At 39.7% G+C, this 17,992-nt stretch overlaps 1 protein-coding gene across 1 annotated transcript in view; it reads right to left on the reverse strand.

The window, feature by feature from the left end:
• Positions 1–7,727: 7,727 nt before the first annotated feature.
• fat3b (FAT atypical cadherin 3b) overlaps positions 7,728–17,992 on the reverse strand; it is a 68,166-nt gene continuing 57,901 nt past the window's right edge. The window contains exons 49-52 of the mRNA XM_028594710.1: positions 14,942–15,040; positions 13,240–13,299; positions 12,920–12,958; positions 7,728–10,030 (exon numbers count right to left, since the gene is read on the reverse strand). Of these exons, the coding sequence (XP_028450511.1) occupies positions 9,270–10,030; positions 12,920–12,958; positions 13,240–13,299; positions 14,942–15,040 (959 nt within the window). The 3' untranslated portion in view covers positions 7,728–9,269. The remainder of the gene's footprint in view (positions 10,031–12,919; positions 12,959–13,239; positions 13,300–14,941; positions 15,041–17,992) is intronic.

Here is a 17,992-nt window from a genome sequence, read left to right on the forward strand (position 1 = left end):
CATTTTCCACTGCCTATTCCCAGCGTGACTTCCCAGAATCCGTCTTTGAATTCTGAGCACAATGCTCGGAGTTGCTCTAAATGCACACACAGTGGTGGGTCTGCACGGGAAATCCAATCAGCACACTGTGACTTATGTGTAGCATTTGTCACAGACTTTTGGAAGTTCAATATTGCACATAACAAAAAACAGCTTTTTTAAAACGTAATCTAAAGTTACATAATATGAGTACATTTTCTGCTTTATTAGGTTTATTAAAACGTGTGCTAATGCATTAACCTTTTCAATAAAAAACAAAAGTTGAAAAAAATTAAAACAGTTGGAGCTGTATTATGTCTTTCAATTGCAAACACAAAACGCCATTGATTGAACCAAAATAATTTAGCAGTGTGAATGCATTCACCAGGGTACCAATCATTTGACTGTGGACTATAATTTGTGCACAGTGCAGTCAGAGCAAGTAGAGGTGGCAGTATAATTCCATTCATCCTTAAAGTGGGTAACTGGTGGCAACAGTTCAGTCGAACTCTCTCTGATCCAGTGGATTCATATGTCATCGATACCGGCAGTGCCGGTGGTGACACATTGAGGCCAGCGCCATTCACTTGTTTAAATCCTCACTGCTGGGCGAATAGCTGCAGCGGATGCCCTCAAGCACAGCAGCAGGGACAGATTAGAGCAGCCCAGTGTCAGCCTCAAAGCAGGGTGATGACCAGGCACAACAGACAGCTCTGGCTGTGAGGTCAGCCAGATTGACACACACACACACACACACACACACACACACACACACACACACACACACATTAAATGCCGAGACAAACTCAACTAGAACTGAAAGTTACCTACATCTTACTCTCCAGGTTTCATAAAAATCACCCTAAAATGAGCCCTTCATACAATATAAACTTTTCGTATTTGCAGCACCCTTTAATGGTTCGCCAAATTTGGTCCAGAGCCTCAGAGTGTCATGGCATTTATATCATTTAATTTGCCAAGTTATGCAAAAGTTTGTGTTTTGGTAGCTAGCTACACAAATTTGTTCACCTACGTAATTTTAGGATTTTTGAATGGAGCAAAACAATTTTTTTCAGGGCTGTCTGGAGATGCTATTGGCATATATATATATCGAAAACGTAGTTTTACAATATATCACGATTTTGTGGGGAGAAAGGTCTAGGCGGGTCTGCTGGGTGTGGTCTGTATCAGGAGATTCAGCTAAATTCAAGGATCGTGGATATAAAGTTTCTAAATGTGTGATGTATGGTATTAGCCTGGTTGACACCAGACCCTTCTCAGTTGTAACTGAGAGTTGGTCTGGGCAAGGTTCATTCACAGCCCATTTCCAAAGGAGCGTCACCAACGGATGGCGCTCAAACCACCTCGGTCCTTCAACCAATCAGACCAATGATCCGGGTTACGTAGCAGCGACAGAGGCATCAGCGGGTTGCTTTGCTTAATGGCCGTCATGTTGAATGTAAAGAAAAAGCTGCTTGCTGTCGTCATCATGTAAAGCCCGCCTCAATGGTTGTGATTTGTGCCTCGATTTGGAAAACTTGGAAATGGGCTTGAATGGGCTCTTGGCCACACTGACTTGCAGAGCAAATCTCAAATTTGCCGGAAGTTCGTCAGGGTTTTCCCAGGTTAGTATGGTATGGGAGTTATAGGGCAAATGTGTTTTATTTGTTATAGCGCCTCTACTGGCAGAAGTGTGTAAATGTTTGTGCCTAAGGTCCTTGCAGGGTTCTGGACCAGTCCTGAAAATTGCACAGCCACACCATGTACGGTTTAGGCTGTAGCAACACTTTTATCAACGGAAAAAAATTAAATACAATTACGATAGGGTTCCCAGCACCACTGGTACTGTGATCCGCATAGGTGGGATCCCAGCCCCCTCGGGATTGGACCCCTAATATCCGGGGCATGCTTAACAACATCACAATATCTTACATTAGGAAAACCAACAGCATTGGTGTATAAAACAAATCTGCTAATTGAAAACTGCAATGCCTTTATGTGCTATTACTATGGTGGACATGCTTTGACGACTTCTAAATCTATTACAAATGTGATTATTGTGGCATCACGGCAATAAAGCATATTTTTGTGGGTATAAAAGCAGGAATGGGGATGTGGATGATTGATGTCCGTACAAACTGGCCACAGCAACTGAGCATCAACACCGTCCTCTACAAGAACAAGTAGCGTAGCTGCTTCATATGGTTATGATCTTTGTGCTGTTACGCTACAGGACAAAGATGACTTTGGCAGATGGCTTATTTGAAAACTACTGTAGAAACCTGTTACCCTTGATGATAATTACTTAACATTTGCTGTACAACATTTTGTGAAAAATCTCAAAAATATGGAATAGAATGTGGGCCATATACCAAGGAATATTTCAAGAGATAATCTAGAGTTGCAATTTCTGACATTAGATTATAATTTTATAGCAACAACAAGGAAATTTACAGGGACAGAGACTTATAGTGCAAAGGTAGAAGCTATTAATCCTATTAAGAATTCTATTTTGCGAAGGTTTGTGCTCCCCTGTTTGCCATTTAGGTGTGTTTCTCGCACAGTCTTGTGTGTTATGATTGTTCTTACATTCGAGTCATCAGATAGACTGTAAAGGTTATTACCACGTGAATTTTACGCTTGCACAGTTCAACAAGGACCTTATAAAAATCTTACTGTTGTTGCAACTTCAGCAAATCTAGATGCTTATTCTGCTGGCGAGCATAAAAACCACTGATGATCAAAGCACAACATAGAGCAGAACTTCTTACCAAAATCAGATCTCAGCAATCTCGACAGTGACAGCGTACCAAAAAAAGGGCTAAAGCAGATAACAAGCTGAGCTCTGAAGCCCATGATGCAGCCAAGTTTCTCATTTGTTGTCCATTATTCTGCCTCACCTTTGTTAAACGCAGCATTTCTTTACGAGATCAGAAGTCCACCAGCATAACATTGAAGGGCCCTGTCAAATCAGCATATCAGAACTCAAGCCAAGCTTTATGGAGGGTAAAATAAACCTGTCCCTAATAATGGCTTTCAGCTTTTGTTCTGTGCTCTTTGTGTAGTTTTCAGAAAGTGGCTGTGTGAAAAAAAAATTTCAATCCAAAGAAATGTCCCATAGTTTAAGAGAATTGGTCTTCCAATGTCAGGTAAATGTTATAATGTTCAACACCAGTTGAGTTGTGTGGAATAATCTGATGGCATTTATGCACTTGACACAAGAACATCAAATAAAGTACATGAAGTATGCTACAGAGCAGTTAACTTCCCTGTCTCACACACATATGGCAGAGGATTGCCTTAATAATCTGTTAGAACAGCAGGGGGAGTGGGGTAATGAAGTAGGGCTTCGCTATTCAGTCACACACAGCTGAGGGCAGCGTTCTGATGTGAATTCATATTGTCACACATGGATGTGACCCTTTCCCATTCAATTTTCCCATCCCCCCTTGTTGCCTTATTTTAATGGTGTAGGCATGTTGTGCCTGATTATACTCTCTAAAATGAATGTATTCATGAATAATACAGGTGATGGGATTGCTTGAGACACTGACTGCATTTGTGACCATGATATGGTCATGTGAGTGTTGTACGTGCATGTATGACCGTGTGGGCCTGCATGTGTGTATGTGTACGCTCATGTGTCTGTGTTATCAGAAGCAGATGTTAGGCACATAGATTAGGTCTAGCTGGGTGTGTAATCCTTGTGTTACTGAGAACAGCATGGATTTATAATCACCCACACTGCTACCCCTCAATACGCAGAAACTGGGGAATGGTAATCTCTTATACTTTTCCCACTTCTCTGCTCATCTCACGCCTTTCTTACATGATCTTTCCTTTATTCCCCTCCTCCTTTATGTAACATCCATTCATCCTTCTGTCCATCCCTTCCCATCCCTGGTGTGTCCAGCCAGATCTGTAGGAATGTCATTGTGAAAAAAAGCATGTGGGGGTAGAAAGAGATTTTAAGTGGCTTAGCCGGATGGTTCAATAAAAAACCAGCAGAGCTAAAGGGACTAGCAGGTCCTCATCAGTTTCCTCTGATGCATAATAAATAAACACAACAGTCACTTTGTTTACTGCTCTCTCTCTCTCTCTGTCCGTCTGCCTCTCTTTTCGCTCACGCACTCTCGTATTTGCCTTTGGCTTGACCCCCTTGCCTGTCACTAGGACAACCAGCATGCTTGGAATACGTTAAACAAGCGGGATGGTCATCAAAAGAGTGTGCCAGAGAGAGTATGTAAATTATTGGGACATATTGCATAATCCCTCTGAATAGTTTAATTAGCTGTGGAACTGTATGAATAAATTGCTTGTGGTTTTTCCAATCCTTCTGACCGGACAGCAGGACTATTTCTACCTGTGGTGTGCTGTTTGCATTTTTGTTGTTGATCCTGTGTCTACTACACGTACGGCTGGAAGCAGAGGCAATCTTATGTAAGGTTTTGTCCGAAAGGATATATGTCTTGTGGGTAATGACTCTTCTTTTTCTCCCTCCAGTAGACTAGAAGACCCAAAAGGAAGGCAGGATCACCACAAAAAATAATAATGAATGAATGGGTGGATTCAGTGAAAGCTGACATGCCACCTGTACATTTTAGGCTTCCTGCTGTTATCACTTGAGACATCTTTAGCATATTATGCTACCTGATAAAATCTCATTTTCTGTTTTGCCTTGTTGTGACAGGCAGGGGTAACAGGAAATACAGATGCAGGCGTTGTGATCACATTGGGGAGCAAAAAAAGCTGATTATTTTTAGGATGTAAAGTCTGTAATATGAGATTTAGAATGTCTCCTGCAGTTACACATTTCATCAAGTTTTATGTTCATTTTACACAAAACATTAGGATTTATTTTTACTGGGCTGAGGATTCATCTACCTCAGGTTTTGCCTTGTACCTGTTTGAGTCTTTTGTGGTTTATGGTTCCTGCAGGGAGAGAGAATAGAACTGGAACAAGCCAGCAAACATTTGACTATGAGCTATTTCCATCTATTGCACTGACACAAACTGGCATGCACTGAAAGATATATGAAGTGTTTAACTCAAAAAAGGTATCCACTGTTCAAAAGATGTACCACTTACTCTGATAAAAATGATTGCAGCAGCTTCTTGCTTTCTTAAAATGTACACTTTGCAAATAGTCATTTAAAAGGAAGTAATGGTCGTTAAATGTGTATAAATCATTTTAAGGTAAATTTTTCTCTCCAAAAGCTAAGATATTCAGGCATGCATGTTACCAATGAATCCTGACAGTGCATGCATACACAATACCTATGTATAATATGTTTTTGAGTGGGAGATTGGTTATTATTGTGTCAAACAACTCTGCTTTCACCCCACTGCTCAAAGAAACACAGTATTTTGGGAGCAGGCATGTTGAGCAGCGTGCCGAGACAAACGTTATGCATCTGACAAACACATGCACACACGTACAGTACATCTTCGCCCCTTAAAGGTGCAGTAAGTGATGCTACGCAAAGATTGTTGATATTTGAACTCAACAGCGAAAAAAATACCCCCCCTTCAGAATCTCCGCCCCCTAGATTCATTCATTGCCATAGCGACCAGTGAAACACTTCTGCTAGTATCTCTGCTGACAAAACGAAATATGGCAGAATCAATGTTAGCACACAATAGCAGCAAACTGCTACTGTTGTAAAGCCAACAAGTTAGGAGCAGCCATCACAAACAATAGCAAACAGTGTTTTGAATAGTGTTTTGTGGCTCTAGCGCACCTTTCTGTTTGTTTTACTTTTACAGGGCCTGAATGTTATGAGCAGGGCCTGGGTGTAGGAACACCGGAGCTAGGTGACCGTGAGGAGATATTCGCTGAATTTAAACCTTTTTTTAATGGATTAACATTGCTTACTATACCTTTAATTGGCCAAGATGTGTTGTGTGTGTGACAGGGAAAATGAACCACAAACATGATCAGGGGAATGTCTGGTTGCCATAGGAATGTATTTGGCCAGACAGTCAGCCTGGTGGGGTTTATATAAGGAGGGTTGGATGAAAACAAAGACAAAGTTTGTTTCTCAACTCCACAGGGGCATAGAAGGAAAATGACCATAAAACCACAACGGTTCCTCTGTGTGTTTCCTTGTTAGTTACACACAGTGAGTGCGGAGTGTACGCTGACAATACCCTCCCTTAAACCTTTGTCACCTATCAAGTATTTATGACTTTTGAGGATGTAGATAAAGCAATTAAGAAATGTCACCTTACTCACAGGTAGCATTACTTGTAAAATTCAGAAATTAAAGTTGCTTTAATTTGGATGATGTGCAGAGGTGCATATTCTATTAATCAAATATAATGATTGTGTTGAGAGACAGCAAAGGTGTTGTCTGATTACAGACAGGTGCTTTTATGGATGCATAGTCTACATCATTTGATCATAGCACTGGGTCAGTATAGAAATGAAACTCACAGGAACGAGTGCCAGACAATAAGCCACATGCATCTATTCAAGTCAACAACAAAAAAACACTTCCCGAGGTAAACAAAAGCACATAATGAGAAGATTACGCTGAAATCGGCTCAACTGTTGACATGTACAACCAAAACAATCTTAGCCGTGATCATAACACCCATGTCATATAATTTCAAATGATTTAAAAATAAAATGTATTGTTTGACTTATCATACAGTTTATGAATTTAACATTCCAGAAGACATGTTTATGCCTTCATGTCTTCACAGCACATCGATGACTTTAAGCTCCGCTAAATGAATCTACCAGATTGTAGTTGAGAAGGAAAGAAAAAAAACATATAAGAGACGTGACAAGACTGACTTGATAGGATTACAAATGTTATGGGGATTATTCATCTCATGTAGTCTGAGATATAGCTCACCTGCTCCAGCACGCCAGGTACATATTCACCCCTGAGACAGATGTCGTTTTCTTTCCAATTAAGTTTGAATCTGCTTGATTGGAGAATATTGTTTAAGTCCTTGAACATCCACACTGGTACATGAACATTGTGCTTCAGCACATCGGCCCCCGACATTACTGAAAATCCAGCACACTTGAAAGGTACTTTGCGAGATGACTCAATGGACGGTAATAAAGTATTAAAAAGGCTTTTCACTTGTTAGCACTTGCAGCATTGAGATTTTAAGGTTCAAATTTTCAGACTTTGGAAGTGGCTTGTTCTGTGTTGCTTTTGTACATTCTCACAGTATTCCTGTGGGTTTCCTTACAGTGCTCAGGTTTCCTTCCGCAGTCCACAGATATGAAGGCCAGATGAACTAGATACTGTAAAGTGCCCACAAGTGTGAATGTTTTATCTTGTGTTTGTCTGACCTGTCCCGGATGTTGCCCAATGCAAGCGGAGATACGCTTCAGCAACCCACTTACAGAGTAATCATGAACAGGAATGGATAATGAGGATGAATGGATGGGTAGACACCATAATGTCAGACATGAATACATTAGATGACACTAGGCCTGATTATGACCATGTTAAAACCTGTCAATTGGTATTTGTTACTATTGGTGTTGGTTGTTACAGTACTTCCAAAGAGTCAATCTGTATAGTTGCTTTCAGTATTAACATTCTCTACAGTTATTCTGAAAAATAACATTCTTGCAATAACAAATCAATCCATTTACTCTTATTGGCAAGCAGACATTTTTTACTTGCACAAAAGCAGTTCAAAACTTAACATACATTTTAATAGTATTTTCTGTTAGAATTCTTAGGATTCCATTTGACAGTGTGCCCTTGAATTTTTAAGTGCAGTATTTCTTCACAATGTTACATCATCATTAAGAGCACATTCTGTCTGATGTGGATGATTTGCATTTACACCTGGTAATATCTACTCTGTCCTTCAAGAGTCCAAAACAGTTTGCTATGCATATTGTTTGCTGTTTACATCCTTGCGCAAGATGTAATGTTTTTCCTCTCCATCACAAAGAGCGTTTTGTCAACAAAAAAAATTCTCCTTTTCAAATCAAACACAAGGAGCCATTTTTATCAGAATATATATCTTAAGTGTGAGGTGAAGGCAGGTTAGTGCAGCTGTGTCTGTGACATTTAGTCTGGCTGATTTACACTCCACAACTGTCCTGAACTGTAGTTGTGAATACATTAGTCTAGCATAGCCAGAACATACTCCAGCGGTGGAGCATGGTCTGGCTACACCGCTCATCATTCTGGGATAGGGGGGAAAAATACTCTGGCTGGTTTGCATTTAAACTTTAAACTAATTACAGTTGTCTTGGTGACGCTAAGCTCCAGATGCAGCAACGCGGCCCTTGCAAAATAGATGGCCGAAATAGCAGAAGGGGAGGAGTGTTTACCATGTGTAGATGTCTTGGGTACTTTACGGATGCATTTCCACATAATTCTCTAACCCTTTCAGCACATAAATCCTGAAAATTCGTATAACATGTTAATACTGGGTGTTAAGTGGGATTATTTTCTATCTGCTGCTTAAAGTTCAGCTTTGGTAATATATACAGTAAAAGGTACATAATGTACATCAGAATCTGTGTGCATAAATTAATCTGTATATTTCCACACACTGTCTTTCATAACTGCATAGCAGGTATTGTGAGTTAAACTGATAGGTCAAAACTATTGTTGAGCTGCATGAGTAAAACTGTAGCATTACCTAAAGTGCTGTATTTAATCATAGCAATATATGCCCCTGAGGCTATATCTGGGATGTGAGCGAATAGTTATCTTCAAAACCACCCCGAGCACTTGCCAATAAAATTAAGAAATGCATTAAGCATTACATGGATGAGCTAACAAAATGATTGTGTGTGTGTATCTGTACGTGTACCATTCAACAGAACAAAGGATAAAATAAACAATATCATATGTACATACAGTGGTATCATCTAAAAACAGACAGACTACTTCCTTTCATATTTTGATGTTGATAAATGGTGTGCTCCAGTGGTTTTATAAATAATAAATCTAACAGCATTGATTCACAGCCAATCTCAGCTAACTCTCATGCAGCACAGGTGAAGGTGTCTAGAGAACACATATATTTCCTCTTATTCCTCCAGCTTATAAATGAGCCAGGGGATTAGTGGTGGATAAGTGTTTGCTTACAGCAGGACGATAATATGGGATAATAAAAGTATATATGGTAATATTCTCCTTTAATTATTTTTAGGTGTTGGCCCAACATTGTAATCATATTAATGTCAAGTGTTATCAGAGAAGGTCACTGCCTCTCTTTAATTTATAAAGGAATATTAAATTGATTGTCTTGTGTGCTCATTTAAGTTCATTCCAGTCTGTTGAGGGTTCAGATTGGGTAGAGGCTCTGTTTGTTCGTGTAGCTCTCCTGGCTCTAAGGGACACCAGGTTCAGTAGTCTCTCTAGTTCATCCCCAGAACCTGCCAGACTGCTAGAGCCAAGCCCTCTGCGATCCTCCTGTGATCCCCTCCACTCCCCTGTCTGTAAGTCCCATGCCCTGAGGGGGGGTAAAAGTTGAGCCGGGTGCAGGTTGATGCCTGCGGGGCTTTCCGGGTATCCTTCGTAGGCTAGTCGGGTTGGGGGAAGAGTGTCATAAAGGCTCTCTGTGTCTTCATTTTGCTCTGGGTCATGGCGGAACTCTCGGTATTCCTCATAAACAGGCGAGGAGCTGTCTTCACTGCTGCCATGGCCATGCAACTGCTGCTGGTCTCTGTGGTCCTGGCTCACCCCCATGTCTCTGCTCCTGTTGCCTGTGTCCTTACCTTCCCCTTCACGCATTCTCTTTTCTCCTCTGTCCAGGATACGTTTCCTCTCCCACTCACCCGATTGATTCCTCTCCCACTGGAAGGTCCTCCTCCCGATCTCCGGTCCCCGCTCTCGGCTTCTGGCACCGCCGTAGCCCATCGCTTTGGAGTCCAGCTGGAGAGACCGTGTGCTGCCTCCTCGTCTGATGTTTTGCTGGGTGTCACTGAGGTCAGAATGGGATCCCACCTGTGGTGGACGCAGACGTGATGGTGACAACCAGCTCGAAGTCTGACTGGAAGACTCCAAGCGGTATGCTGAAAAAGAAAAGGATGAATACAGAAAGATTTTTTTGTAAATAGTTTGGAATAATAATTGCAGTAAGAAATAGTATGTTTTTAATGGAACAACAAGTAGAGAGATGACTTACTTAAGAGAGTTAAGAAAAGGATTTTAGTTAACATACTGTGTTAGGAGCCTTAGGCTTTATTCCCTGGACAAAGTAGCGCTGCCAAATCACTGGAAATATGTAGTTCTCTTTTGAATGTGTGTGGTACGTTACAAACAGCCTTAAGCAAGTAAGCAAGGATCAGATTATCTATCTAATAGGATCAGCCGGCAAAAGGTACCACATCAATAAATCACTTAACTTCTAAAAAACAGTATCATTACAATCTTATCTACAGGAGGTAAGTGAGGTAACACCAGTGAATATGCTTTCAGTTACTGGAGGGATTGGCCGCAATTACTCAAATCACTGGAAATTCCATCTCTGCCCTTATAAAGCCAAATAGCTAATTCTAGGTGTAAAAAGAAAACACAAGGTGCCAAAATCTGGAATTGACTGCCTCCTAATAAACAAACTCCTTTAACTAAAAGAAAAACAAATGCCAACGCTCCTAACATTAATTAATAGCTTAGGCATACACTCTGGCTTGTTGTGTTCCTCCTTTTTAGCTTTTCCTTTGCTCTCATCTACTCCCTTGATCTCTTTTTATTTTCATAGAAATGTGTTGCTTGTTATGTGCGTGAGAGTGTGTGTGTGCATGTGTGAGTGTGCGCTGCATGTTTGAGAGGAAGTATGTGTTTGTTTGTGTCTCTGATGCAGCGGGAGGCTCATGAACAGCTCTGTTTCTTGTTGTGTCACTATGGAGCTTACTGCCTGTTCTGTGGGACTGCGTATTTGTATATGTTGTGTAATTGCTCCACTTCTTATTGAGAATTTATTAATGTGCAAATTAAACCAGTCAACAACATTCTTTTTTTTTTTTTTTTTTTTCTACAGGGTTCATATTGTTAAATGAACTGACACAGAACTTCCCACTAATCTACTACTTTCGAGAAATAGGTTGCATAAATCCTGATTAATGAGCTGTGAGTGAAAAAATAGTGAAACAAAATAACAGAGGAGCCACGGGAGTCATCCTCTGTGTGGGATGGAGAGTAAGTGGTGCCAGCTCCTGGTATATAATGCATGACAGGCGTGGACAGAGATATTTGGGAGTTCTGCATGTCATGCTGCTAGAAAATCCCTATTTCTGGTAAATAGTTTGGAATAATAATTGCAGTGAGAAATAGTAGTAATAGTTTTTAATGGAAGTAGAGAGACAACTTACATAAGAGAGTTAAGAAAAGGATTTTAGTTAACATACTGTGTTAGGAGCATGAGGCTTTATTCCCTGGATTCCCTATCTCTGTTTGAAATATGTTCATAAGAAAGGTTAAAGGGGGAAAACAACTTTTTTTTCTTACAATCCACAATGTACTCTTTGATGAACTCTACACAAATCTCATTTTTGCTCTGCAGGTGGCGATTTGCTGTCAGTGAAGCGAAAAAACTAAAGAAATATCTATTGGGACAAGAAGCCTTTGATGATGAAACTGAATGCAGAAAGACACGGTGAATTATGACACGGAAGAAAACACAACTGGATAATGAAAGACGAAGGCTGGCAGAGATCCATTTAGCATATCGTAGATACATTTAAACAGACAGATACACATGCCGACAAAATGCATAACAAGTAATATGCACATACATAAACATGCACACTGTTTAGTTTATTAGTTTATTTGTCAGGGACTATGCACAGTTCAAGCCCTGTACCAGAGTTATCTATACAGCTAATTTACATCTGTGGTCCCTGTAATTGCTAATTGCACACACAAACACATGTTATCTCATGCAAGTGGGATTAATGATATGTCAAATGGACAATAACAGACATGAATTCTGTTCACCTTATTATAAATCAGATTTTATTTTCTCTTAATATAGTGGTATTTTTTATGAAGTTGTTTCTGCAGTTTGCCTTGTATGGTCACTTTTCTTGACATGAGCGCAAAGAACTGAATCCAGTATAAAATCCATTTACCCAAGCTAAATAATCTCAAATCCATTATCAAACCCACAAGACATAAATAAACAATTCAATTGTGATCTTTATCGGCTTTTGTTGGTTAAAAAAGTAGAAACAATCCAGTTTTCGGTGGAAGCCATAATGTAATTACCAATATTGTTAATCAATCACAACCGGTAGTTACAATCTGTAGCTGACACGAGCAGCATAAATTGAAATGTTAATTATGTATATCTGACACATTGAAACAAGAGGTGTAGCCAATTTACTTCAGTAAAAATCTTCCACACACGTCTTAATCTGAATAAAGGTCCTGATTCTAAACTATTAAGCTAGCAAGGTCCTAATATTTATATGATATTTATAAATGTTGTATGGAAGATGGGAAAAGACTGATGTTTTGCTACCTGTTAAACCATTCACAATCATGTTTGAAATTGGGAAGTGTAAAGACCCTAACTGATCCTGGATTTATTGAAGTCAATGCTGATATTAATATTTAATATCTGACAATATCCATTGTCTAACATAAAAACCAAAACATAAACAGACATTCTTGAAAAGGATCCATTAATATTTGGTTATTTAACCAAAAGGAAACAGGGAACCTTATAAAGTCTGGGTAGCAGAAATTTTGCATAAACAGAAATGGGACTGTATTGGCTCTGATTAAAAAAAAAAAAAAAAAAAAAAAAAAAAAAAAAAAAAAAAAAAAAAAAAAAAAAGTATTCAGAGTAAATAAATAAATAACAAAAGGTTGGGGTTTGGGATCACAGCTTGGGAAATAAAGCCAAAGGGACAGAAGATTATTAAGGTTTTTTTTCATTTGCTTTGCATCTCACTCACCAGGGCTGTTCCGCTGCTGTTGTTTGTCCAAGTTTGACACTACAAAGGAAGAGAGAAATCTAAAGTCAGAGAAAGACTGAGACAAACAACACAGAAACCAAAGGGGGAAAATTGAAACACACAGAGATCCAGTGTCAGAAACTGAGACAGATATTGGAAATCTAAGCAGCATGTTTTATTCTGAATAGAAAGGACAACAACAGAGGCTTGGCTGAATTCAGTACATTATATCTTAGAGCTACACCACTGAACAAACACTTTGGCATCAGAAGATAGACACAAACGAGATAGAGGAGTTAACAGAAGATATACTTTCATACCTTCACTTTCAATATTATCAACAGCATCATTGACTAGACGTATGACTGTCACTATGGAGGCTAGGCAGAATACAGAAAGAGAGAAGAAGAACAACAAGAAGAACAGAAACAATGTCAGTGCACTTGTGAATAGGGTAAGGTTTCATGTGCTGGGTGTGACTGAGCTGAAATGGAGGATGTGCATGAGCAGGTGTGTGCATGTATTGGGAACAGAGGAGACTTGTTTGTCTTGCCAACACGTTTGTATGCATGTGGTGTGTGTGTGTGTGTCCTATATAGGGATGCACCAAATCCAGGATTCTGGTTCGGATTCGGACAAATATTGGGCTTTTTGATGGGGTTCGGTTTCTGCCGAATCTTAGAATTTGTTTCCACCAAACCGAACCCTAGGCTTGCACTAAGTGCGCTATGCTGGTCGACGTAATGACGCCGCTGTTGATTACGGGAAGGAATTTACGTAGGTGGACCGTTGCAGCAGCCTGGGAGAGGCACTGTCTGGTTAACACAAGTTTTTAGTTGTGACTGTCCTTCTATCCCGTACCTGAAGTTGCTGCATTTTGGCTGCTGTCTGTAGATTCCTTCATGCGCAGCTCGCATTCTTTCGGATGTTTCATACGCAGGTGTTTTGGCAGCGGCAATGTTGTGTGTTGTTGGGGTCCACGGGACAGGTCGGCATTACGGTGTTGGGGCGTGCGGCTCGGCTTGGGTTGCCTTCTTTTGGCTGGGGGTGCTGCCGGGCGGCGCCTTTTCTGCTCGCGAGGTCCATTTTTACTTTCTCACAGACTGCTGCAACGGTCCACCTACGTAAATTCCTTCCCGTAATCAACAGCGGCGTCATTGTTGTTGTTTATCTTATCTTGTTAGCTAACGTTAGCTTTCTAATTTCACCCACCCAACATGCCTTCATCATACACTGGTTAGCGAAAATTTGCCAAACAAAATCATAGCGATAGCGATGTGCTTTCCTACGATGTGAAAAGAGCGTGTGAATTAAACATTAAGTTGTTAGATTTAACTATTTTAGAGGCTGTGGACGTTGTTTACTTCATTAATGTGTTTACTGCGTTAATGGACTGAGGATGGGAGTAGGATTCGGTATTCGGTATTCGGTTTCGGATTCGGATTCGGCAGAATCTTAACCAGTGGATTCGGTATTTGGCCGAACCCCAAAAAATCTGGATTTGGTGCATCCCTAGTCCTATAAGAGGGTGGGAGTGACATGAGGTAGTAGCAGCAACTGTAGTAGTAAAAGACAGGAAACAGAGCAATCACATGGGTTCCTTATCTGAAAAACACACACCCACACCCATGCACACACATGATCAGAGGGTGTTCGGTTTCCTAACTTTAAACCAAGGAAAGATCAATGCTATTGATTTAACTTGGAAAAAGACACTATAGAATTGAAGACTCAATGGAGACCTGTGCATTAACTGTAAATGCATTTGCACATATGGATTTGGTTGCAATAAGGTACCTTGCATGAAACATTTCCACCGGTCTATTTTCAGCTTGCTTTTCATTGTCAGATTCAGTGAGTTGTATCTACAGCTGTGGTTGGACTTTGTTTGAATGTGCTTCAAAAATGTGAATCAATGTCTACTTGAAGACTGACTTTTTCTTTCTTTTGAATAACTTTTAGAGGCCTTACAGTATGTGGATTGATATAGTGTGTTGGGTTGTATAGCATTAAGAGTCTTACCATTATCATCAAAGGACTCAGACGTGTAGGAACTGAGGGAGTGTTCATCAGAGGTGGAGTCTGAGAGACATGTCACCTCATTAACCTGCTCTGGCATGTCTAATGTACAAACACACAAAAAAACACAGGTACGTATTTATTTCCAAACCCCTTTCAGAAGCATTTACTTAATAACCAATAACCCCAAAAAATATAACATATATTAATTCAACATTTTAAGTATATCTTAATACAATACTAAAATGCCTATATGTACATTGTAAAGAGTTATTGAATGTTGTAATCATTCCTTCAGTCCATCCTGGCCGTGAAGAGATCCCTTCCTGGCGTGACTCTACTATGCAGTCTTAGTTAGCCAAATCAGGTGGCTAGGCACTTGATTTGGAATGTACTTTTGCACAAAGCGAGAACTGTGGATTTTCCCATCTCTTACACTGAAGGGATAACTTACAGTTTTTTTTTTAAACTTTCCCACAACTAGCAAAACCTTACACTCAAGGAGCAAAACACTGGCCTAGATTAGCACAACTGTAAGAACATTGTCAGCTTCACACTTTTTGCAAAACATCACACAGTGATTTGCAAAACCCTAAACACACTTGTATGCATTTGGCACAGAAATTTATCATGATGTCATTTCCAAGCCTTTCAAATGAACACACCCATGAACCAATTGGTTAAACACAGCCACCAGATACGCAAACACATGATTGCTTAATTGTAGACACACCAATTAGGTTTAAGCACCATATAAAATGCAGCAGGTAAGTTCACTTTATTTGTTCATTTTATATTTTCACATTTTCTCTGTTTAGTTCATTTTGAGTACTCTAATCACTGAGAAGTAGAATTGCTAAAAGTGTTTTAGGTTACCAACAGCAGTGTGTAACTGGTTCAAACATAATTAAGTCAAATTTCATATGGTAACAAAATATGTTTTTTTATAAATTAGTGTATAGTTTTTGCAAGAGTGTTTCATTTTGCAAAGGGTCTGAGGTGTTCTGCTAACTGGGTGTGTGGTTGTGCTAATTGTGTGTAGTGTTTTGAAAGAGTTTTTAAAATTGTGCTTAAGCAATTGAAAAAAACTGTAACAGCCAGGATGAATAGGATACATGATTACAACAACTCTTTCAATGTACATATGGACATTTGAGTATTGTATTAGTATATACTATAGAATATCTACACCAATCCTTCAGAATCACACACAACAAACTAATGCCACCTAAAGAAATTTAAGTTGCAATATACTCAAAAAATGTATTCAAGCATGTGCTCAAAGGCTGCCTAACAGCATTTTCAACAAATTCCAGTACACCCACTGTGTCTCCAGGTCTGCTCCTTTACAGTTTTTTCCAACTGCTTACACACATTTTCAAAAATATGTCTCCTTTTTTCCAAAACTCATGTAATGTTACAGTAAAACAGAAAATATTGATTGGGCAAAACATTAAGTTTGTAGGAATAGCACAGTGTTGTATACAGTAGCACGAAACAAGAAAACAAAAGTACAAACATATGTAAACCAAAGGTATCATTTTTACAATAAAGAATGTGTGCGTGTGTGTGTGTGTTTTTGTGCGTGCTTGTGTGTCGGGGCAGGAGGGGGGGAATTGTATGCACTTTGTGCAAAACAAAGTCTGATTGATTTGTAATGCTGAAATAGTCATTAGATAGTTGCATGCAGTATGGACGTCACTGTAAAGCTACTCAAGATGGGCTTCTCTTATGGTCAATCCGTGGTTGATCACATGATGAATAAGTGTGGCCCTGATCTCATCAGAGATGGCTCTCCTTCTTTCTCTCCTTCCCTCCTCCTCCTCCTCCTCCTTGTTGTTGTCCCCTGTCTCTCCCTCCTACTCCCCTTGCTCTCTGTCTATTGTTGGCATCCATTGTTCAAAACAGGTAAGCTGACCTTTGACCTATGTATAGGCCTATACTAAAGCAGTGATTGGTTAGTGTTAAGTTATGACATAATGTGTTTGCAAATGTGAGGAGTGTGTGTGCGCCCTGGTAAATAAGTGAAGCATTTTGATTGGTTGTGTTTAGAAAAGGAAAGAAAGTCACTTTTTTGTGATTTTTGTGTCTTAGGTAGAGAATTGTGTGTAGTGTTTTGAAAGAAGTGTTTTATGCAATTGAAAACTGAGTGAAAGGCTGAGAAATAACTTATGGTTTTGGAGATTTGCTGTGTAGTTTTGCACGTTGAGTGAGAGGTTTCAAAAATCGTGTGACATGAAAAGATTTTGTGTGTAAGCAGTTGGAAAAATCTGTAATGCCGTCTGCACCAGATGGAGATGTCATTGAGGACCACAGTGTTACTTGTTCTAGTGTATTTCGGCATATCAGATGTGAAACACAAACTTCTCTAAACAGCAGGGACATTGGAAAAGTACAATCACATTTAAAATCTTTAAAAAGTTGGTCTGGCGAGCCTACTGACATGGCAGTAATCAAAGCTACAGTTACATTTTTCACAAACCTTACATTTTGAATGTGCAAACAAGTCAGATTCAATTTCATTTGCAGAAAGCTGCCAGCCTCAGGGTCTCCAGTTACCCTTAACCTGCATGACTTTAGAGGCAACATTTCAAATAAATAGATGCTTACAAGTCAGCGTGATTCCTGACATAGATTTCCAAAAACAATGCCAGAGGGGCAGAGCAGGTGCCACAATGGCTTCAGATAAAGGCATGTTGCTGCATGTTGTCTGTTAAGCCAAGAGACAGGTGCAAAGTTCTACCAGGTGCTCTAAGCAGCAATAAAACGCCTGGTTTCACATAGTGTTCAAATTGGGAAAGAAATACAGAAGACCGTAAATCGCTGGTATGGGCTTTAAAAAAAAATCTTTTTTGGAATAAAAGTAACTTAAATAGGTTGTATGTTGGACAGTGGAACAAAAGAGAAAACAGTTTGCAGACGTTTCACTGCCTCCTCTGCTGAATCTCAATACACTTAAAGTACTGACCTTGATTGGCATTGAATGCTTGGGATTCTTAGTCTTCATCAAATATTTCCTCATCTTAATCATAACTTTGGTAATTAAAGACTATA

Source organism: Perca flavescens, chromosome 13 (assembly GCF_004354835.1).
Source record: "Perca flavescens isolate YP-PL-M2 chromosome 13, PFLA_1.0, whole genome shotgun sequence".
Classification (NCBI taxonomy): Eukaryota; Metazoa; Chordata; class Actinopteri; order Perciformes; family Percidae; genus Perca; species Perca flavescens.